At 41.8% G+C, this 25,518-nt stretch overlaps 1 protein-coding gene across 1 annotated transcript in view; it reads right to left on the bottom strand.

The window, feature by feature from the left end:
- Positions 1-25,196, bottom strand: part of LOC135511171 (leucine-rich melanocyte differentiation-associated protein-like) — a 485,324-nt gene extending 460,128 nt beyond the window's left edge. Inside the window, exons 1-2 of the mRNA XM_064932768.1 lie at positions 24,961-25,196; positions 23,855-23,955 (exon numbers count right to left, since the gene is read on the bottom strand). Coding sequence (XP_064788840.1) covers positions 23,855-23,955; positions 24,961-25,002 — 143 coding nt within the window. The 5' untranslated portion in view covers positions 25,003-25,196. The remainder of the gene's footprint in view (positions 1-23,854; positions 23,956-24,960) is intronic.
- Between the last annotated feature and the right edge of the window lie 322 nt (positions 25,197-25,518).

Below are 25,518 nucleotides of genomic sequence, written 5' to 3'. Positions count from 1 at the left end.
ATTTAAACCAAATTGAACATGTTTCATTATTTATTTGAGACTAAATTGATTTCATTTATGCATTATATTAAGTTAAATTAAAAGTGTTCATTCAGTATTGTTGGAATTGTCATCATTACAAATATATATATAAAAATCAGCCGATTAATCAGTATCTACTTTTTTTGGTCCTCCAATAATCAGTATTGGCGATGGAAAATCATAATCGGTCGGCTTCTAATGTAGATGATGTTCAGAAGTATAAAGAGACTGTATCAATGACGGCTCTCATCTATTTGAACATGAAAAAGTTTTCATAAAGACACACACAATGTTGGCAATTCCAGACTGCTTGTTCTGGGATAGAGAGTCCTTCCTTTAAATAAAGTGGCTGTCCATTATAGCCTTTCTTAGAATTTTTAAACCAGGGAGCTAAACTCAACTAGCGTTAGCCATCAAACAGCCCAGTGGAAATATCCAGAGTGTGGTGCTACAAATCTGATTACTCGATCAGCAGTCCATCAGCGGAAAGAAAATCCCTTCAGATGCTCAATGACTGCAGCGCTGCAGAACATTCAACCACCACATCCATCCATCAACACAGGGGTCGACACTAGGTCATCTGTCCTCCATGGTTTCAATATAAACATCATTCATAGCATCCATCCGCTGAAACAATTATCAACACAAAATGGCCAAAACAGGTTGGGACCCGAGGGGATATTGAAAATGTCCTTATGGGATATCACATTATGATACAATTAATGTCTTTAAAACAAGTTTTGAATCATAAAGGGGCAATAAGCAGTTGCTACATCTATTTATGGACTTGTAAATTAATTATATTTACCGATTGATTCTTGAAGAAATAACTTATAAATCCCTCAGAACCAGAAATATAAGCTTGTTTTTTTCCCAATGTTTGTAAACAAATAAATGTAAGCAAATATTATAGCCACAAAACATGGCTAAAAACTATCATTTTTACATTTATTTGAGTGGTTACAATTTTCCAGCCCCATCCCTCAGCTTTCTACCGAAACAGGGGCGGGGAGAACACTTTGTCTGCTGATTGCCGCATTAAGGACATTCTGGTCATCGAAGTGATTCAAAATATTGTTTGTTTGCAGAGTCAGTTTCATGAGCCATTTCACGGGACATTCATGAGCCATTTCACGGGACATTCATGAGCCATTTCACGGGACATTCATGAGCCATTTCACGGGACATTCATGAGCCATTTCACGGGACATTCATGAGCCATTTCACGGGACATTCATGAGCCATTTCACGGGACATTCATGAGCCATTTCACGGGACATTCATGAGCCATTTCACGGGACATTCATGAGCCATTTCACGGGACATTCATGAGCCATTTCACGGGACATTCATGAGCCATTTCACGGGACATTCATGAGCCATTTCACGGGACATTCATGAGCCATTTCACGGGACATTCATGAGCCATTTCACGGGACATTCATGAGCCATTTCACAGGACATTCATGAGCCATTTCACGAGTTTTTTTCCCCATGAAACTCATCACTTTCTACTCCACAAAAAATAAATAATCACACAAATACCCATTTGTAGCCTCTCCTATCAGCTTCCCTCGCTTACGGATATTCTTTGTAAATCCCAAACACCTCAAGCATCCTCCACTGGTTTTACAACTTCAAAAACACACCTCATCAAATAATCAGGAGGTGTGTCAGACATGTGTCCCCCCCTACCCTGATGGTATGCCAACACCAAAGGGCAGCATTGATTTTCTGTTGGGATGGCTCGGATTAGCTCTCTTTAGGGATTAGCTGCCGGTGCACGGCCTCGGGGTTCACTATAAAAGTAATAATTAATTTAAGCAGCTACACTGGAAGGATACATATTCGCAGCGAGAGGGGGCTCTGTGTGTGTGACTAGATGACTGGTACTCAGTTGAAAGGAAGAGAGATTTGTCTCTGTTATATGTTTAACAATAGCAACAACGATGACAATACTGTCTATTCTTTAAATGTGGTTACCATACATCCTTGAAAAGCCAGATTTGAACTCACAATTCTGAATGTTATTAACTTGTGGAAGTAAGTATAATCAATGTATCCATTGGTACAAAACACAGAGGTCGATGAGATAACTGAACATAAAGATTCAGTTCAGACAACCTTTTAAGCCTGACCTAAGCCTATAGGCCTTCTGCTGGTCTTGATTGACAGCCATGTCACAAGTCAATCAGGATGTCCGCAGTTTTCTCACCATGGCATCTCTTTACATTTTCTTTTAATGAATTTCACTGTGACCTGCTCCTGCTGATTATCAGGCAGTGAGGCAGACTGTTGCTGAGTGAGTGTCAGTGGTGGGGAAGGAGGGGAAGGGCCACGGGGAGGGGGGGGGGGGTGTTGAGCACAGTCATTGGTGTTGAGAGAGCGCTGCAGCAGGTAGTAATGACAAGTGATGTGAGAACAACAAATTAACTAGCACTAGTTACCTACATACAAGGCTAACAATAACTAAGAGAAGTAAGTACAGTACCTCAATCAGTCTGACTAACCGGTGTCTGTATGTAGCATCGCTACTTTTATAGCCTCGGTCCTGTTTTTCACAGTCTTTTTACTGTTGATTTTATTTCTTTACTTACCTATTGTTCACATAATACCTTTTTTCCACTATTGGTTAGAGCCTGTAAGTAAGCATTTCACTGTAAGGTCCACACGTTGTATTCGGCGCACGTGACAAATAAACTTTGATTTGATATACAGTAGTCCCACAACTAAGACCACTGTACATGTAAAAAGCAAAAAGTAAAAGTAACAGATAAAGTAACAGATCAGAAGGTTTAGCTTAAAATGTTGATCAACTGTTATTCCTTCACGTCATAAAGCACACCAATGTGCACACGGCAGTAGTGACAAAATGCAATTAGCAAGAACCCATGCAAGCAGTTTCATGTGACAGAGACGAAAATACCTGTTCGAAATGTAGAAAGAGGGGAGATCTAAAGATGCAACAACTAGCATGGGTTGTTAATATGACAAGGACTGTGTCTTTGCCTGCTGGACAATGAAAGAACGTTGATTTGAAAACAGAACAATAGAAAATGCTGGTTTCAATGGCATAAGGAAGTGCTCATCAAATAATGTCCTAAACATATGGTCTGATTTTGGCTATGGCTACTTTGAAACAAGCTAATACATACCTCATACAATGAAATAAAACCTCCAGATTGAATCTGATATTAGTATATGGGAATTAGTAGAGGAAAATGGTAATTATTCTGTTAATTTCAACCTGTTAGTGTGAATCTATGTATTCTCTGACCAACGAGAAGCACCCTCAAGTGACCATCTTGTTTAGTAACTAAAAATGTCTACTCTCACTCACACAAACATATGGATAGAACTCAGTAGTGTGCCGTGGTTCTGGGGCCTGGGCCTTCAGTGAAGTCCTACACAGTCCCACCCGAATTAATCCACCTCTTATTACCATCATTATGATGCCATGGCTCTAGACACTATACATTTAGACAGAAACGCAGTATAACCAGGCGTTGCGTCACCTTGAAATTGACATTTTTATTCCGAGAATTGCAGGGGAAGAGTACAATACCTTTTCATTGTGCAGCTTCGTTGCCCTGCATGCTTGTTCGTTGAGCTGTAGATCCACTCGGGTGTCCCCAAAAGTTTTCAAAAGCACCATTGTTTGTAAGTGCCCAGCCGTACTTTGGTGTCTCGTTGCTGCCTTGGCTAGACAACTCAGGTTTGCAAAGCCAGTGTGGCTCCAAACACCAAATCGATCACTTGCAAATAATAGGCATTCCCAGCAGTACATTTTGCAGTGCTTCTCGGAGCCTGTCTTTGTAGCTTCGGCTTTGTAGCGTCGGCGTCTCCCTCTCCTGACAATGTCTAACTTTTCTTGAAAAGTTTGTCTTGAGAATGGCGTTATAATTATATCCTCGACAAAATCGATATCTTCTCCTTCCGCCATTGAGGGTTGAAAAAACAGTTTAGTAGTACGCAAATTAATTCGTTGTTCAGTTTCCTAGTTGGTAATCCAATCATAAGACGTGCAGGCACTACGCCTGCTAGCTGGCTCCTGTGTAACACTGGAGCCAGCCAGCAGGCGTACAATAGCCAACTCTAAAGCTGATTGGTTGACACTAAATTTTAATTTCCATTCACTTTAAGCTACAAGCGCCCACACTGTTGATTCTGAAGGCCTGAGGGCAGATTTTAGACCCCTGGCAACACATTATGGCTGAATATGATTGGATAAAATATCTAACATAAAGACCAGCCCTCCAAATCTCAACCTGGGGCTGGAAGCAGTGCAACCAAGAGGAACGCTATGAAATGAAGTGTAACTCTTACTCTGGGGAATAATTTAATACATATTTGTGGGAAAATATATTTAAAAATAATTATATTCTGATGATGTTTAGGCCAGCAGAGAAGGCCTTGCTGGCCCTGACGGCCTACCACTGATAGAACTGTCATGCTAAAATATGCACCCGAGGTGAAACTAAACGGCCAAACTTGCCACCAGCTTTAGGCCTTCTGTACTCCAGTCTTCCTCAGCCCTGTGAACATCTTTACATCTCTACCAACCTGCCTTCTTTCCTGCCTGGTTTCTGCCAAAAAGAGGGATTTTACAGCACTTTCTCTACACTTCTCTTTCTCTTCTATTCTCACTCTTCCCCTTCTACAAAACTTTCATTGGACTGACACAAACAGCTGGTTAGATCACAAGTCTGTTCTGCACCCTGTTGAGCCTGTCTCATGAGGATCCTGTGCCCCCTATTTTCTTCCCCATCCTCGTCCCTCTGTTCTTCACCTCATCCTCCTCTGCATCTTCCTACTCGCTTCCCCCCCTCCCACTCTTCCTCCATTATTTGTTTTTTGTTTTGAAGCCTCTCAGTACAGAGGCAGGATTCTGACTGCTGAGGACCCCAGAGCCCCAGCACCAGACAGTAGAAGAAAAGGACTGTTCTCTTTGCCCGGAGTACATAATTCTTCTTCCTCCTCCACCACCACCACCGTCAAGGGATAACTCTTTAAATAGCAGCAAATGTCTGGACAGACAGAGGAGAGCGGATCAGCGGGATGTAGGCCTATGGTCTGTTGTTGAGATAGCCACAGATACAGAGTTCACATAGAAACTGTCTCAGTGGTGATCAGAGTCATGGTACATACACTAATGGGCAGACAATATCTATGAAGGGAAAACAAATTGATAGAACCTCAAAATGGCCGCCCATTTTCACAGGGAGAGTATTCTTGAACTGGAATACACATGTCAGCTGCCTAGACACGGAACATGCCGCCACCGTTTCTTATCTCAACATGTGCCTCAGTAAATCCAAAAGGAATGAGGCAACATACCACTGATGTATTGCAGCCGGACCATAAAAAAAACCTCTGTCTGATGTATGTCATATGTAACTATAAACACTTTCTCTACACTTTGATTCTGTCATTCCTATAGCTGCATTGTTTTATAGAGAATAGTTTTCCATGCTGTTGAAATAAATTGAGTATCAAACAACTAAAAAGGTAAACAAATGAGGGAGGGAGCGAGAAAGAGAAAGGAGGGTCGAAGAAAAACTCACCCCAGTGAGGAGGTATATTCCTTCTCTATAAACCATCCTATCAGGCTAAGCACTACCAGGCCATAGGGATTGGGGAGGAAGGTGGCTGAGAGAAGAGGAAAGCGAGGGACTTTTAAAAGCAAACGCTGCCAAAGATGTGATTGAGTTGATCTGAAATGGAAACGGGAAATGTGTTACAGCTGTGCTGAGAATGTGGTGCAGCTGTACCGAGACAGAAATGGTTTAAAGCCTTCTAACTGGGGTAAAAGGAGAAAAAACGTCACCCCTCGCCAGTGAGGTGAGAGTTTGCAAAGCAAGCAAATTAACCAATTTGCTGTAGTGTATCACTCCGCGGGTGGCAAACCACTGTTAAACAGGACTCCCGACGCAAAGGTTAAAAGATGATTATTTTAGGCAGCGTTTATTGCGGTGATATCATATTTTCTAATATTGATGGAGTCCCCTAGGCTCACTAGGAATAGTGACAGTTCCCCATGCACTTTAATGGTGGTGCGATTTATCTTCTCCACTGTCAACAATTATCATGTGGCCCTCTTAAAAAAAAAAAAAAAATCACACCACATGGTGAGGGCTACAAGCCTCATCTAAAACCTTTGCTGGGTAGACCTCATGTATCGGTCTTCACTTTTCAACCCAATCCACTCTCCTGGAGAGAACTGTGGAAGATGGATTGAGAGCCATGGAGCTGAGAGCAACCATATTGTCCAGGCAGCCAAATCCAGGAAAGCAAGAAACTTCTTTGTTCAGCTTCCAGGCAGCTCTGGAAGCGTATTTTTCCTATTCGTTCGGGACGCATTGACGAGAACACCCCACCGCTTACATCATTCATCTGGGAGATGGTTTAGTGTGATGGGAGAACGTAAACGCTAGATGAGCCATGGACTAACAAGAGATTTAGGGTGTGTCTCAGTAGTCTAGAGTAGTTTCCTCTACACCAGTGTTTCCCAACTCCAACTCTCCAGTACCCACACCAGCACACGTTTTTGCTGTTGCCCTGGACAAAAACCACCTAATTTAACTCATTGAGGGCTTGATGATTAGGTGACAAGTTGACTCAGGTGTGTACTTGTCCAGGGCTACAGCCATCGTGTGTGTGGGAAACACTGCTCTACATATTAATCTGGCGTATTTCACCTCGCCTGTGTTTTTAGATGGGTACAGATGGATGAGAGAAGATGAAGAGAGGAAGCCATGTTAAACTATTGGGATGTGCCCTCAACTTCACCTTTAGCGGAGCATACTATTCTAGTAGCCTTGTTGACAGCTCAGTGCCATCCCTAATCATCTCCCTTTTAACACTTGTTTAAAATGCACACCCTTATGTCAAAACTGGACTAGGGCATCAGCTCACCACAAGTCAACTACTTACTAAACATGTCACTATTAAATAATAGATTCACGATTTTCCCCATCATATTTGCATGGCCTTACGGCAATGTCTGTGGGTTAGTCTTAAAGTATTTAATATGTGTTTAAATATGTAGGAGAATCAAGATCTTAGAAAGTAGCTACAGTACTTGTTTATGCAATATTCACAGACTCAGGCTAAGGCTGCTGGGGAAATAAGTAAGACGTATGGGCGAATTGTTTTGAACTTGTCAGAATAGAAAAATGGGAGTATGTCCGCCACTGGCCCATTCAAGTCAACCCATAAAGATACATCACTCAGCGTTGCTCTCTACTAAAACGCTAAGGAAACATATTGTAGAATTTTAAAAGACTTTTTATTTCACCAAACTGTGTACTAAAACTAATTGGATTTGTGTCAATGGAAAAAATATCTCCCTCCCTCCCTGGGAAGGGCTTTGAACTCAATAGCTCTGACAGGGCAACCAAACGAAGGGCACATGAGGGAGTGGGACCCGTCACCACATGCCAAACACCAGGGAGGAAAATTAAATCACTGGTCAACGTAAAATATTAAAATAGCATGGGTATCGAACTATCTTTAAATGATGTCAGGCCCGTTCATTAGGTCCGGCGAGGTATTGAATTAAGCTCTATTTTGTGGGTGATAATTGAAATCATAGCTGTAGTCATTACCACTGACAAATTTCTAAATAATACCCAATAAATTCCATCCACATAGCGGGCAGAGTTGTGACAGCTGGCTGTGGTAAAAACCATAAAGTACAGACTCTCTCCCCCTATCCCTCTCTCCCTCTCTCCCTCTCTGTGTATATCCTCTCCCTTTCCCCCTCTGTCCTCGCTCTCCCTGCCGCTCTTCCTCTCTGTGCCAATAAACCGTCAGCCTTTCTCCTCTCCCCTCCAGAGTGTTGGCTGTGTGTCAGCAGTAGGGCCAACTACAGGCCTGTAGATCGCGCTCTGTGTCAGTGGCATGCCATCCGTCTTGGGATATACAATAAAAAACGTGACACACTCATCAAAGGGAATGGCACCGGTGCCCAGTATATATTTAATTTGAACAAAAGGAACATAAAGATGTTCCATTCCATTACGGAATCCAACACCACCACGAGACGGCCTGAGATTAGCGAGCGTTCCGTGGTGGAATGCCTTCTAGAAGGCCGGCGGCGATGTTCTGAAAGTGATTTAGGGATGAGTCCCTCTCTGCCATCAGTGGGCTTTTGTTGTGTTGCAACACAGACATAGATAGGGACTATAAATACAGTGTTGGTGAAAGGGACTATACAGCTGGGAGATGACTGGGGGACTATGGCCTAGCTAGGCATGTACTGCTCCATTCATACTACACAGAAAGACCCTGTTGAATGACTCCAGCTATCATTCAATAGTCTCAGCATACTGCAGATAATCCTAACTAGATTTGGGAGTATGCCTCACCTATCGATAAAATCCCTTGCTAGTGTGATTTAAAAGAGGGATCCTACACAGTAATTTGTTTATTTGGATCCCCATTAGCTTTTGCAGAAGTATCAGCTACTCTGCCTGGGGTCCACACGAAAAAAAACATGACAAAACATTATTGGCTGTACTCTTGGTAGGGTCAAGCCCCTGCAGATTTGGGCATGTATTTATAAGCATCCCAGAGTAGGAGTGCTGACCTGTCCACGTAATCTTACTCATTATGATCTAAAAGGCAACACTGATCCTGAAATGGGGCCAGTCTTCTCCATGGTACCTGTAGTGCTTCATTACAGTCAGAATCAGTACTGTATGTAAACACACACAGAGAGAGACAGAGAGAGACAGCGAGAGACAGCGAGAGACAGCGAGAGACAGCGAGAGTTTGCTCTAAACCAGGACCATATTGCTGCCTCGCTGCGGTTTGGCTGCAACATGTGTGGGGAAAAAAATATTTTCTATCTGATACAAGATTGTCATCTTACCAAAACAGAGAGTGCATGACTTGCCCGCAAGAATATTTCTAAACAAATTTGGAAAGACTGTACTAATGTTCTCTTCCCCTTGTCTTTCTTTCTTTCTTTGAGCGAGCGTCACGTTCATTGAGGTCCCCCTCTCCAGCAGGATTTCATTTGACTAAGTGCTATGGTTCCGTTTACTTTGACACATGGGCATCAGATGCTGATAGCAAAACCTTTGATGAACCCGGTCTACAAGCACACACACAGTTGTCATGTGTTTAGCATTACAAGTTCTCTCCAGGCTATGGTATGTTTCTGTTCTGCTTTTCACACAGCATTGATGAACATTAGCCAGAAAGCAAAGGCTGGCTAACCCTGGACTGGGGTGGGCTGGGGTCGGCCTGGAGAGTATTCAGTAAAGGACGCCTAGCGTTCTATGAGAACAAAGCCAGCAGGCAAAACTGGTTGTGATGATGTCATTACAACCAGATTAAACCAGTTCTAGTAGGAAACTAGCTTTGTCTGCTGAGAATCAACAGTTCAACTGACAGCAACCATCTCCAGGATAAGGTGGTTAGACTACAGATGTGGGATCTTAATTTGATCACCCTTTTCCTGCACCACTTCATGCTTTACATACATTCACTGAAAACCCACACTAACACACAGTTATTTGAACAGTATTGCACTTTTCATGTAGCCTGCTTTTTGGCCAGCTAATAGCCTAACCACAGATGAAGTAACATTATGGACTAAATGCTCAAATGTTGTCGCCGCTGGATTATTTTGCTGGGACAATATAGGTCAAATTAAGATCCTACATCTGTACGTTAAAGGGACAACAGAAAAATACATACTTTACAATAAGTTGTACGGATCCTAGTTACAGATATACTTACATGCAATTTTAATTATAATGTCTTGTTGTAATTGCATGTCGTGAGTAGCTAGTTTGTAATTACTTTAAGAGTAGCTAATTTGAAACATAATTATTCCTAATCATAGAATAACCAAGGTCAACTTAGTGTTGCCAAAGCTGGTAACTCTTAGTGTTATTTCCTCCTAGAAGACACCACAGTGTTTCATCAACTACCATGAGATTGCAAGTTGTCATTACTGGACAAAGATGCACAACAACTGGCGAGACGAAGAAAAACAACAGACTGACAACTCATTACATCCATTCCATCTAGTCCCATTATTCTCTCAATTTTCTCTCCCATCTCTGCACTTTCCCCTGAGTGGTCCATCACTGTGGAAATTGTTCCAATGAAAATTAAAATGGAGTGTTTTCAATAGGACAGAATTGATGTGAAATTGCATATAGCTTCCAATATGAATATATTACTTCCTGGTCTGCTGGCTTTGTCTCTCTTATCTCTCCATGTTAAATCTGTCTGGAGGAACACTGTATTGGCCCTAATTCATGAGATGCAAACCTGGTTATACAGAATATTACTCCTAAATGGGACTGATAGATCAGATATGAAATATATACAAACCAGCGCCAAGTCAAACACACGGACACACACACACCACACTCCCAGTTAAGTAATTTGAAGTCTTCATACAGACGGTTTTTCACCCCCCCAACTGACACTTTATCTGCATACTGCTATCTCTGCAGACTGAACACTCAGCCAAGACAATGACAGCCCCTCTCTCTCCCTTGTCACTTCTCATTTCAGCCCCAGTCTGATGGCTCTTACTGGGTTTATGCCAATAATATTCCCCCCTCCCCTCCTCTGGTTCCCCATCAAACACCCAGTGTCTAGCTCTGATGGAAAAGGAGCACTTCATGTCTGTGACACCCATTTGTCAATTAGCAGGCCCCTTTCCCTGTTGACATACGGGGACTTGAAAGACGGAGCGCCGCCTGTGACGAATTAAGAGAGACAGATGAGTGAGACGTGTGGCGGAGTAATACCATAATGTGCTTTAGATATGAATATAAAACGACATGGATGACAGGCCATACAAGGTTTTATTTCATTTCTGAGTAGTAACCGGGGGTCGCCTCCCTACGTTGTCTTCCTTTTTCTGTTTTCATCACACTACTAACATCTCATTTGACAGGCTGGGCGACATTTAGAGCACTTTAGTTTGTTTTGTATTACCTGTGAGTTAGCATACTTGATTTCCCATTAAAATGCCAAATGGCTGCCATGGCTGACGTACTGTAGCCTTATCCTACACACACAGGTGGAGGAGGGTTGATCTGCAATGCAAAACCTCCACGTTCATCTCTCTCTCTACAGCTTTGGGTGGGTGTGGGGGGGGCAGGGAACAACAGCCTTGATTCATTGGATGACAGTAGAGCACATGATGGGACATCAAGATGGATCTTGTCCTGGTTAGAGCACACAGTTACTGTATATCATTGTGCTGAAGAATGTAAGACTTTGTAGACTAATTTAGATTAATTTGACTATTGCGACCCAATAGGTCTATATCGTCTATTTCTGCACATACTGTACTAAGGGGAGCACTTACATCATCAATAAAAGACGAGCGAGATAGTGAGATTTCTGTGTTCAGGACAGAGCAGAGGACAGTGATCACCACAACATACCGTACCAGTCAAAAGGTTGGACCCACCTATTCCTTCCAGGGTTTTTCTTTATTTTTTAAAATGTTCTACATTGTATGATAATAGTGATGACATTAAAACTGTTAAATAAATCAAAATATATTTTATATGTGATTCTTCAAAGTAGCCACCCTTTGCCTTGATGACAGCTTTGCACACTCTTGGCATTCTCTCAACCAGCTTCATGCGGTAGTCACCTGGAATGCATTTCAATTAACAGGTGTGCCTTGTTGAAAGTTAATTTGAGGAATTTCTTTCCTTCTTAACTGCTCTAGGGTCGGGGCAGCATTCGTAATTTTGGATGAAAAGCATGCCCAAATTAAAACGGCCTGCTACTCGGGTCCAGAAGATATGATATGCATATAATGTAGATTTGGATAGAAAACACTCTAAAGTTTCCAAAACTGTTAAAATAGTGTCTGAGTATAACAGAACTGATTTGGCAGGCGGAAACCAGAGACAAATCCATTCAGGAAGTTTTTTGTTTGTTTTGTTTTTGTAGTTTTCTATTCAATGCCATTACAGTATCCATTGACTTAGGACTCAAATTGCAGTTCCTATGCCTTCCACTAGATGTCAACAATCTTTAGAAATTGTTTCAGGCTTGTATTCTGATAAATGACGGAGTAAGACCAGTCTGAATGAGTGGACCCTACCATATCACAGAGCTTTTTCAATGCGCAATCCCGAGAGAGTGCCTTTCTTGTTTACCTTTTATATTGACAACGTTATTGTCCGGGTTGAAATACTATAGATAATTTAGGCTAAAAACAACCTGAGGATTGAATATAAACATCGTTTGACATGTTTCTATGAACTTTATGGATACAATTTAGATTTTTTTGTGTCTGCCTGTTTTGACTGCGTTTGAGCCTGTGCTTTACTGAAGAAAACGTGAATAAAACGGAGGTTTTTGGATATAAAGAGACTTTATCAAACAAAACAAACATTTATTGAGTGCCACCATATGAAGATCAAAGGGATTAATTTTCTCTCTATTTCTGACTTGTGTAACTCTTCTACTTGGCTGGTGTTACGGATACAAGTATCCTGTGTGTGTATCCTGTGTGTGTGTGTGTGTTTCTTTTCTTTTTTTCTCTCCTTCTCCCCTCACAGGTGAAAATCATCAGTCATCAATCAGAAGACACACCTCCTCCTGTTTCCTACCCAATCACAGTTCCTTTCCCTTGGTTTAAAAACCCTGTCAGTTGTTTGCTGTGGAGCTCAATCTCTCTGTAAATGCCATGTCTGTAGGTCTCTCTGTTTCACTCTCTCTTTATGTATTGACCTCTCTTTTGTTTGAGCACCTCCATATCACTTTGCCCTCACCTGTGAGTATTGTTTTTGGTCATGGTGTTTGTTTGCTGGTTGGAAAAGGGGGAACCAAGACAAGTCACCCATGGGCATACACTACCCGTAGGTAAACTTTGTTAAATCCACTAGTTAGAACTGGGCGGACCACCCACTGTATTTTTGGTTAGTTAGTTAGCTGTTGTTAAAGTAGGCTGGTCTAGCTCAGGGGTGTTTTTGAATACTTATTGTTTCTTTCCTTGGGTCCAGCTCAGCCCCTTTTCCTGCTCCCCCCATTACCGTGTGTTTATTAATAAACCCAGAGTTTGGCGGTAGATTTCAGTTGTCGTGGTTATTTCGTTCACACTTTTACTTTGTCACTATTATAAATTGCATGAGTTATTAAGTTACGGGTCTCATTACCATCCCCCTAGACTGTTGGGCCAAAAGGGATTCGTAACAGCTGGTTACGGTTTGTAATGATTTGTCTGCTGGGCTATGTTCTCAAATAATTGTAAGGTATGCTTTCGCCGTAAAGCATTTTTTAAATCTGACAGTGGTTGGATTCACAAGAAGTTCATCTTTAAACCTATGTTTAATAGTTGTGTCTTTTCTGAATTTTTATACTGAGTATTTCTGTATTTGAATTTGGCGCTCTGCAATCTCACTGGATGTTGGCCAGGTGGAACGCTAGCATCCCACACCCTAGAGAGGTTAACGTGCTTGAGCCAATCAGTTGTGTTGTGACAAGGTAGGGGTGGTATACAGAAGATAATATGTACTTGGTCTTTGACCAAATAGGGTTATGGCAAGAACAGCTCAAATAATCAAAGAGAAACAACAGTCCATCATTACTTTAAGACATTAAGGTCAGTCAGTACGGAAAATTTCAAGAACTTTGAAAGTTTCTTCAAGTGCAATTGCAAAAACCATCAAGCGCTATGATGAAACTGGCTCTTATGAGAACTGCCACAGGAAACGAATACAGAGTTACCTCTGCTGCAGAGGATACGTTCATTAGAGTTACCAGCCTCAGATATTGCAGCCCAAATAAATGTAGTAACAGACATCTCAACATCAACTGTTCACAGGAGACTGCATTAATCAGGGCTTTATGGTCGAATTGCTGCAAGGAAACCACTACTAAAGAACACCAATAAGAAGAGACTTGTGTGGGCCAAGAAATACGAGCAATGGACATTAGACTGGTGGAAATCTGTCCTTTGGTCTGGAGTCCAAATTTGAGATTTTTGGTTCCAACCGCCATGTCTTTGTGAGACGCAGAGTAGGTGAACGGTGATCTCCACATGTGTGGTTCCCACCATGAAGCATGGAGGTGGTGTGATGGTACTTTGCTGGTGACACTGTCTGATTTATTTAGTGGGTCTATCATTTGTTTTTCAACAGGACAATGACCCAACACACCTCCAGGCTGTGTTAGGGCTATTTGACCAAGGAGGAGAGTGATGGAGTGCTGCATCAGATGACCTGGCCTCCACATTCACCCAACCTCAACCCAAATGAGATGGTTTGGGATGAGTTGGACTGCAGAGTGAAGGAAAAGCAGCCAACAAGTGCTCAGCAATTGTGGGAACTCCTTCAAGACTGCTGGAAAAGCATTCCAGGTGAAGCTGGTTGTGAGAATGCCAAGAGTGTGCAAAGCTGTCATCAAGGGAAAGGGTGGCTACTTTGAAGAATCTAAAAAAAAATGATTTGTACAACACATTTTTGGTGTCTACATGATTCCATGTGTTATTTAATAGTTTGTCTTTACTATTAGTCTACAACTTAGAAAATAGTAAAAAATTATGAAAAACCCTTGAACACTACGACGCAGCTGTGATCACCACAACATACATCTGAACACTACGACGCAGCTGTGATCACCACAACATACATCTGAACACTACGACGCAGCTGTGATCACCACAACATACATCTGAACACTACGACGCAGCTGTGATCACCACAACATAGATCTGAACACTACGACGCAGCTGTGATCACCACAACATACATCTGAACACTACGACACAGCTGTGATCACCACAACGTACATCTGAACACTACGACGCAGCTGTGATCACCACAACATACATCTGAACACTACGACACAGCTGTGTGGCTCAATAAAATGCTCCCCAAAGTTAGTGCGTGTACCTCTTGATCTGTATACAGGTACCACTACAGTTGAGACCTATTGCATGTGATGAGACAACAGGCTACACAGGACCCTAACCATCTCATTTGCAATCAGAAACAACAACTCAGCCGAGCGTGGTGGTGACAAGGAGGAAACCTGTCAAATTATTCTCTTTAACAAGTCTCAATGTCATGTTTCGTCTGAAAAGAGATGCGACTCGTCTGTTGCACTGAAACAACCAGATCGTGTTAGTATTTATTCTCCTCAGGTGTCATACAACAGGTAACGGATTCAAACCCCTACGACAGACACTGGCTCTAGTAGTAACCATTAGATAGTAGTGGTGTCTAAAGTGTATTCCCCATCATCGCAATATCTCTCACACACACACACACACCTGCAACTAAGTGGACAGCACAATAATATCCACCCCTGTCCTCCAACTGCTACATTGGTCTAGGAGTCTCACTCTCTCAACACATCGATGAGGCAGCCTGACAGGTTGGCATGGGGATATGAGGTGTAGGTGTGACAGGCTGCTACACCAACTTTATCTCCTGACTTTCCCTTCCCAGCCACCCCCACACACACACACACAATTCAGTGACACTCATTGTGAAGTTAGTGGATGAGAGCTGTTAACTGGGCTGACGGATATAAACATATTATACTGAAGACAGTCCACTCGTCAAGGCAGTTAGCACTTGGGTTACTTTTGGCGTTACTGAAATGGGGTCACAATTGTGAAACGCTGGTTTGTCTACAGAGCGGTAGCGTGAAACAAATCTTGATAGGGGCGAGGAGACGTCAAGCACTTGTTTTGAAGTGATTCATAACAAGTACAGGCGGTATCACAGAGTTCCTCTCATCAGGGACAGACTACATGTTTTACACACAGCTGTGGGACTGGGTTCCTTTGTCCTCAAGGGGAGTTCTTATGGGGATAACTACGACCCTGAGCTAGTGAGAGAAAGAGTGAGCGAGAAAGAAAATAGCTGCCACCACCCATCACTCTACTTCCTGATTCGTTTATCACCTCTGCTCGCTAATTGAAATTCACAGCTCCACCCAATCATATGACTTCCACCGCCTCCAATCATCGCAAAGAATGCCTTTATTAAAGGGTGGTTAATTTACACTATGCAACAGGATAAGTTGTTTCATTAGGCCACATGACCAGAAAACTCAGAAATTAAATACTGGCCCTAGATATGAGATGGTGGGAGCTAGAAAAGTGAGATGTCTTGATGACATGAATACAAGCCTCACCAGTAATAAGTTTAGAGGGAAATCAAATAGTTTGTAATCCAACAACTAATACACAACTATCAGTCAATCAATCAATACTATCAGTGGCAAATGGCTTGGGTAACTTCTCCTCTGTCCAGAGAATCCTTTGAAGTCCAATAATAATATCTGAAATCTAAGATTTCCCCTTAACCAAATGAAATATTAATAATGAAATGAGAAATGTCAGATATACATATTTAATTTTGGACATCAAGTTCTTAACCTTTTTGGGATAGGGGGCAGCATTTTCACTTTTGGATGAATAGCGTGCCCAGAGTGAACTGCCTCCTACTCTGTCCCAGATGCTAATATATGCATATTATTATTAGTATTGGATAGAAAACACTCTGCCGTTTCCAAAACTGTTTGAATGATGTCTGTGAGTATAACAGAACTCATATGGCAGGTGAAAACCTGAGAAAAATCCAACCAGGAAGTGGGAAATCTAGGTTTGTAGTTTTTCAACTCAGCCCCCATTGAAGATACAGGGTGATATTAGTTGTGTTTCACTTCCCAAGGCTTCCACTAGATGTCAACAGTATTTAGAACCTGTTTTGAGGATTCTACTCTAAAGGAGGGGCTCATAAGGGCTCTTTGAGTGAGTGGTCTGGCAGAGTGCCACAGCCTCGGTCTGGCGCACTCACGTGAAAGGTAGCTACGTTCCACTTCATTTGTACAGACAAAGGAATTGTCCGGTTGGAACATTAATTAAGATTTATGTTAAAAACATTCTTAAGATTGATTCCATACTTAGGTTGGCATGTTTCTATGGGCTGTAACGGAATGAGCGACCTGAACATGCTTTGGAATTGTTTATCAAATGCCCTAACAAAAGAAGATATTTGGACATAACTGATGGACATTATCGAACATTTATGGTGGAACTGAGATTCCTGGGAGTGCATTCTGATGAAGATCATCAAAGCTAAGTGAATATTTAAAATGCTATTTCTGAGTAATGTTGACTACCCAATATGGCGGGTATCTTTTTGGCTGCTTTGTTGTCTAAAGGCTGTACTCAGATTATTGCATGGTTTGCTTTCTCCGTAAAGTTTTTTTGAAATCTGACACAGCGGTTGCATTAAGGAGAAGTTTAGCTAAAGTTCCATGTATAATAGCTGTATCTTTATCAATGTTTATTATGACTATTTCTGTAAATTGATGTGGCTCTCTGCAATACAACTACTGAACGTAATGCGCCAATGTAAACTCAGATTTTTGTTATAGAAATACAAACTTTATCAAACAAAACATACATGTACTGTGTAGCATGAAGTCCTATGAGTGTCATCTGATGAAGATCATCAAAGGTTAGTGATTAATTTTCTCTCTATTTCTGCTTTTTGTGACTCCTCTCTTTGGCTGTAAAAAATGGCTGTGTTTTTCTGTGGCTTGGTGGTGACCTAACATAATCTTTTGCGTTGCTTTTGCCGTAAATCCTTTTTGAAATCAGACACTGTGGCTGGATTAATGAGAATTGCATATTTAAAATGGTGCAAAATACTTGTATGCTTGAGGAATGTTAATTATGAGATTGTTGTTTTGAATTTGCGTCCTGCACTTTCACTGGCTGTTGCGGAACCTCAGTCCTAGACATGTTAATGTGATGCGATAAAGAACGAGGAACAATTATGCAGGCCTTGATCTTTTCTAAAACCAACACAAATTATTTAACAAGTCAGTTAAGAACAAATTCTTATTTACAATGACGGCCTACCAAAAGGCCTCCTGCAGGGACGGGGGCTGGGATTAAAAATAAAAATATAGGACAAAACAAACATCACGACAAGCAAGACACCACAACACTACATAAAAAGAGACCTAAGACAACAATATTGCAGACACACTTGAAAACATAGCATGGAAGCAACACCACATGAAAACAACATGGTAGCAAAACAACATGGCAGCAGAACAACATGGTAGCAGTACAAAACATGGTACAAACATTATTGGGCACAGACAACAGCACAAAGGCAAGAAGGTAGAGACAATAATACATCACGCAAAGCAGCCACAACTGTCAGTAAGTGTCCATGATTGAGCCTTTGAATGAAGAGATGGAGATTAAACTGTCCAGTTAGTGTTTTTTTGCAGCTCGTTCCAGTCGCTAGCTGCATCAAACTGAAAAGAGAAGCGACCCAGGGATGTGTGTGCTTTGAGGACCTTTAACAGAATGTGACTGGCAGAACAGGTGTTGTATGTGGAGGATGAGGGCTACAGTAGATATCTCAGATAGGGGGAAGTGAGGCCTAAGAGGGTTTTATAAATAAGCATCAACCAGTGGGTCTTGCGACGGGTATACAGAGATGACCAGTTTACAGAGGCGTATAGAGTGCAGTGATGTGTCCTATAAGGATTGGTAACAAATCTGATGGCCGAATGGTAAAGAACGCTCGAGAGAACCCTTACCTGCTGATTTATAAATGTCTCTGTTATCTAGCATGGGTACGATTGTCATCTGAATCAGTGTTAATTTGGCAGCTGGGGTGAAAGAGAAGCAATTACGATAGAGGAAACCAAGTCTAGATTTAACCACTTTGATATGTGCTGAGAGAAGGACAGTGTACTGTCTAGCCATACTACCAATAACTTGTATGAGGGGACTACCTCAAGCTCTAAACCCTCAGAGGTAGTAATCACACTGGTGGGGAGAGGGGCATTCTTCTTACCAAACCACATGACCTTTGTTTTGGAGGTGTTCAAAATAAGGTTAAGGGCAGAGAAAGCTTGTTGGACACTAAGAAAGCTTTGTTGTAGAGCATTTAACACAAAATCTGGAGGGGCCAGCTGAGTATAAGACTATCATCTGCATATAAATGGATGAGAGAGCTTCCTACTGCCTGAGCTATGTTGTTGATGTAAATTGAGAAGAGTGTGGGACCTAGGATCGAGCCTTGGGGTACTCCCTTGGTAACAGGCAGTGGCTGAGACCGCAAATGTTCTGACTTTATACACTGCACTCTGAGAGAGGGAGTTAGCAAACCAGGTAAAAGACCACTCAGAGACACCAATACTCCTTAGCCGGCCCACAAGAATGGAATGGTCTTACCATATCAAAAGTGTTGGCAAAGTCAATAAAATTAGCAGCGCAACATTGCTTCAAATCAAGGGCAATGGTGACATCATTTAGGACTTTTAAAATTGCTGTGACACATCCACAATCTGACCAAAAACCAGATTGCATACCAGAGACAATACTATAAACATCAAGAAAGCCAGTCAGTTGATTATTCACAAGTTTTCCCAAACTTTTGATAAACAGGGCAAATAGAAATTAGCCTATAATTGTTAGGATCAGCTTGATCTCCCCTTTCAATAAAGGACGCAAAATGGCTGCCTTCCAAGCAAAGCAATGGGAACCTCCCCAGAAAGGAGAGACAGGTTAAAAAGGTCAGAGATAGGCTTGGCAATGATAAGGAAAGCAACCTTAAAGAAGAAAGGGTCTAAACCATCTGACCCAGATGTTTTTTAGGGGGTCAAGTTTAAGGAGCTCCTTTAGCACCTCGGACTCAGTGAAGGCCTGCAGGGAGAAATATTGTAGTGGGGCAGGGGAAAAGGAGAGAGGAGCATCGGGGCTCGTCACATTAGAAGGGATGGGAGATGAGGAATTGTTGGATGAGCAATGAGACATAGCGGAGTCAAACAGGATTCCTGACTTAATGAAGTGGTGATTAAAGAGCTCAGCCATGTGTTTCTTGTCAGTAACAACCACATCATCAACATTAAGGGACATGGGCAGCTGTGAGGAGGAGGGTTTATTCTCCAGGTCTTTAACCGTTTTCCAGAACTTCTTGGGGTTAGACCCACAGAGAGAGAACTGCTCCTTAAAGTAACTAACTTTGGCCTTCCAGATAGCCTGAGTGCATTTCTCATTTGCCTGAACGAGAGCCAGTCAGCCTGAGTATACGCGTGCCAAGCTTTTCGACAAATGGAATTCTTGAGGTGGAGTAACTGCTAGATCACGGTCAAAACAGGGGCAGAATCTGTTTTTAATTCTCATTTTCTTTATGGGGTTGTGTTTGTTAACAATACCACTAAAAATATAAAACAAGAAGGTCAAAGCGTCTTCGACAGAGGGGATCAAGCTGATTCTATACCAATTTACTGAGGCCAGGTCATGAAGGAAGGCTTGCTCATTAAAGTTTTTTAGCAAGTGTCTCTGACAAATGAGGACAGGTTGTTTCACTGAGCAGACATTACCAACACAGACTGTAAAACAGTGATCACTAAGGTCATTACAGAAAACACTAGACTGATACCTATCAGGATTATTTGTGAGGAAAACATTGAGGAGAGTAGCCTTTTCTGGGTGGTTGGAGTCATTGGAGTCATGGGGCGGCAGGGTAGCCTAGTGGTTAGAGCGTTGGACTCGTAACAGCAAGTTCAAACCCCCGAGCTGACAAGGTACAAATCTGTCGTTCTGCCCCTGAACAGGCAGTTAACCCACTGTTCCTAGGCCGTCATTGAAAATAAGAATTTGTTCTTGCCTAGTTAAATAAAGGTAAAAATATATATATATATTTAAAAAAATACCTTAGGATTGGTAATAATCAGAGAAAGATTTAGGGAGTCCCATTACTTGGTCAGGTGGTTTAAGCAAGTCCCAGATTAGGTCACCAAGCAGGACAGATTTAGTGTAAGGGGCCAGGAGAGAGCTTAGGGCAGGTAGGGTACAGGCCGGTGCTGATGGAGGAAGATAGCACCCAGCAACAGTCAACAAAGAGTTATTTGAAAGTTTAATGCTTAAAACTAGCAAATCAAATTGTTTAAGGACAGACTTGATGGAGACAACTGAGCACTGAAGGTGTTCCTTGGTAAAGATTGCCACTCCAACACCTTTGGAAGATCTGTCTTGCCGAAAAAAGTTATAACCAGAAAAGGTTAACATCAGTGTTCAAAACACTCTTCCTTAACCACGTCTCAGTAATGACCAACACATCTGGTCTGAATGTGTGAACCCATACTTTCAATTCATCAATTTTAGGTAATAAGCTTCTAGTGTTAACGTGCAGAAAACCCAGGCTTTTACAAGAGCAGAAATCAGTGAAACAGAGTCAAAATTGGGTAGATGGGCCAGGGTGTACATGCACATTTCCAGATGTGATCAGCAGTGATACAATCAGGGCACGGCAGAGGACAGGGAGAGCTCTGCAGTGTTGATTTTTTATGACATTTGAATGTGTATCAGATGGCAACAAGATCATATTGTACAGCAATTGCATCAGGTAAATTAGGCCCGTAGCAGTCAACTTCCATGAAGCCGTCTGTAACAGCTAACAAGCTACCATCTCCTGTATGGAAGGTAGACATTACTGTATTTTAGAGCTATGCAACATGGACAGTCTGTCTAGCTATATCCCTCTTTGCACACATCCAATGTATGAGGAATATTTAGGGAAATAATAGCCTGGTTCCAGATCTGTTTGTGCTGTCTTGCTAACTGATTACCATAGATGTTGGCAAGACGGCACAAACATATCTGAGACCAGGCTAGGGAAACACTCAAATCACCTCACCACAACTGGATGATGGTGGGAGCACTAGAGAGGATCACTTTCGTTATGTCAGTGACCATCATTGGTCAGCGCCTTTCAAAGTGTGTTGCATTATGGGGATACAAATTGTCCGCCTTACGCCTGCCTACATGAACTTCACACAACCTCCTCTCACCAATTGATTGTACACACATATATTCAGTTTGTGAGTGTGTGATATGGGGGTTGGAGACATGATTATTTCAACATTATAAAGAACAACTTTTATAAACAATGGAAACACTGCCATGTTGATCTGAGCCTTGCTGTTGGAAAACCACATCAGTGTTCAACTTTAGGCTGTCGCAGACGCACCTTCCCCGACTTCACTCCTCAACTTTCATCTACAATTGTTTGCTCTCGCCTTACCACTCAAACGAGCCCATAGACCTAGAGGTTTTTTGTTACCACTGACTGCAACCAACCTGTCCAGGAGAAACTCAGGGCCTTGGACACAGTATAACCATGGCTGTATGATTGTATTGAAGTCCATTTCGATAAATCAATAGGCTTCAAATGACTGTCTCTCTACCTCCTGTGTCTCTGGAGTTTCTGCCTAGGATGACTAAGGTTAGTGACAGGAACAAGTCAAACCACAAAACAAGTAATCACACTGTTCATAACCTGTACAAAAAGCAATATATAACATATCTACAATGTATCTATTATATAGAAACATACCTATAACATATGTATAATGTAATAGATATGAGAATGCGATCATTCATTACTAAGATAAGGCTGATCGGAAAATAATGTCATCAGCATTTGAATGACATCAATCAACACATTTACTAAAAGATCTAGCCTACTAACTGTTCTCTTGTTGTTAACTGTGTAATAACAACTCAAAACCCAGAAAATGACCAACCCATCTAACATTATTACATCCAATGAAAGAGAACTGCAGTTTACACATTTTACAACATTGCCTTTGTTTCGCATTCAAGGGGGGCAATCATGTCTGAAATCTTCAGAGTTTGACACCCTCAGCGAATGAAAAGGCAGGCAAATCAAACTCCAGCCAACACAACTCTAGTTTTTCAATCGCTGCGGTTCATTAGGATTATTAATGCTCTGATAAGCACACATTTATTCACGACAGACTGGGCTGGGGTGCGGGACTTAGCAATTATTAACGTGACAGGACTCGGGCGCAAAGCGAATCAATTAAACAAAAATCCCCATTTCCAGCACAGACAATGCTGGACGACGACAATTTTTGACGACGTGACAAAAAGAGCCTCCATTCAGAGGCCTTTCAAGGCCCTGACAGGTCAAGAAACAAAAGCACCTTCTAACCATCATCTCTCCTCTTTTAGTTGTCAGATCAACTTTGCCAGTCCTGCTGCTGAGATGACTGAGACGGCACCCCCACCCCCACCCCCTGCTCCCTCGCTCTGAACCAGCTGCCACAAGGTGATTCTTCAGGTCCTGTCAGAAGGGTCTTTTATTCTATTTGGCCCCTGCATTAACATGTCACATTTATTGATCAGGCCTTTAATTCAGCCACAGCGTGGTAGCAGCCAACCCAGCTCTCCGCTGCTCAGTGTCTCCTAAATAGCACCATATTCCCTATCGCCAACTACTTTTGACCGGGGCCTGAAGACTGCCGTTTGGGATGCATCCTGCCCTTCACACAGCCATGACAAAAAATGTTGGTGTGCTCTTGAGCAAGGCAATTAACCCTAATTGTTCCTGTACAGTAATAAGAGTGTCTGCTAAATGACTAAAATGTACACATACAATGGGCACATTGGGATATTTCTACTGAGATACATCAACCTATCTTTATCAGATAAGGTGGTAAAAACAATGAAAGCCGGTCAGTGTACCATCCATCTACACTGAGTAAACCAAACATTTGGGACACCTTAATATTGAGTTGCGTCCACCCACCACCACACTGTGATGACTGCATGAATATGCCAGGCCTGTATGCAATCCTATTTATATGTAATCTAGTGTAAGAGTATGTATATTCCTTATAATAATTTATAATGACTTATTCATGAAGGGTATGATTACATAGTTGCGTCTTAATAAGACATTTGACCTAACACAAAGCATCACCCTCAAGACAGCACTGTGTCCATGGAAGTATTCACGACTCATCTCAGCTCATCTCCTACCTTAGCTGATTGAAGCTGAGATCTAGCCGTCTTGCCAAGCATCCATATTTTTTTCCAAGGAACTCTGGGATGTCCTCACAGTCATGTCCAATATAGGAAACCTGTAAAGCAACAACAGAGAGATACATGTTAATTAATGGGATACAACAGGGACAGAGTAGGCAGAGTGGCCCGGGCATTTCTAACACACCTTTGGATTTTTTTTTATCCTTGAGGTCCCCATTGTTAGCCAAATAATGATCAGTATGTGCAAAAAAATAATAACATTTTAGACAGGAGTACTGGGCTAAAGGTGGACCAGCACATCCGGCATCTGCCCAAACTGCTCTAAGGCCAGTCCGTTTCTGTGTTAAAGTGAGTAAGAGTAAATAGCCCATGGTGGAGTGAATGTGTTTAAGCTTATGGGGCAGGGTAGGTGGTATGGTGAACGGTTTACCTTTGTTTGTGACCTGAGGACTTGTGAAACGAACAACAATACATTCTCTATCAGCTACACATCCAATAATATTAATTTTCTTGATTGAGAAAATGATTGTACTCAGGGCACCATCGTGAATGAAACCATGGTCTCATTTGTGCTCCACTGAATAGTTAAAGTTAAATCAATGACAGAATATTGGACATTGAATGTATTTAAGCCATTTGATGGCTCGGCCAATTTGAGAGACCTTCCAGGTAGCCTATGTTTGATACCTGGTCAATTACATTGTCACTTTCATTTAAACATGCCCTGTAACATATTGACTCTGTACACCTGCCCTGTGCACACTGCTCAGCTTCGACACATTGATAAAACACCATCGAATAGACTAGATCATAAAGCCATGTCTGCGCTGCAGTAATGCGTTTCAAACTTTATAAAAACGAGCTTGCATTCTATCTGCCAAAACACTACAGTTCCGTAAATGTTCTGAAAAGTTATTTAAGTCACATGACAGTAGCAGCACATGACAATGGAGGCAATGCAGCGTAGCCTACCAGAAATGCACGAAAAACAAATCCTCTAAGCGACATACACTGATAACTATCCGACTGTATAGTGTTCGTTTATAATTGCAAACGAGAAATGCTACCAACACTAAATGTTGGAAATGATTCACACTTACTTGAGTTCCATTCATTGCGACCATAGAGTCGCTGCATGCCATGATGATGACAGTTCAGTTACTAGGCTACCTCTGTGAAATAACTACTGGAGTGGAACTGGTACAGGTACTCTTCTGCTTTAAAATAAAATTTAAAAACTTTACTGTCAGTAGCTTTCCAAAAAGGTCACTATTTTGTTTGGTTACTTGAGGTTTCGAATTTACTTCTTCCGCATACTTCTTCCGAATCAGCTGATCCAATGCGGAAACGCGCTATTACTAGTATTATGGCAGGATTCGCTTGTGTCGCATTTCAGAGTGGTGGAGACAGTCTTTAACCTAAAATGCCATAGGCCTATATTCTTAGTTATTGTTCCTGAACTGTGGTTGGAACTAGTTACGATATAGGCTAGGCTAAGAGCTTGAGCTTAAAATTGGAATAAGATTGCATCTGGAACAGGTGATTGGTAGAATGCAAAACACTAGCCTATTTACTATTAATCATCAGTGCAAGCCTTATAGGATGTGGGATACGTACATACTTAGCCTACTTACACACTATTTGTTTGGGGTTCACTG

Source organism: Oncorhynchus masou, chromosome 23 (genome assembly GCF_036934945.1).
Source record: "Oncorhynchus masou masou isolate Uvic2021 chromosome 23, UVic_Omas_1.1, whole genome shotgun sequence".
NCBI classification, from domain to species: Eukaryota; Metazoa; Chordata; class Actinopteri; order Salmoniformes; family Salmonidae; genus Oncorhynchus; species Oncorhynchus masou.
The sequence above is the reverse complement of the archived record's forward strand: the minus strand, read 5'-3'. Positions and strand labels throughout refer to the sequence as shown.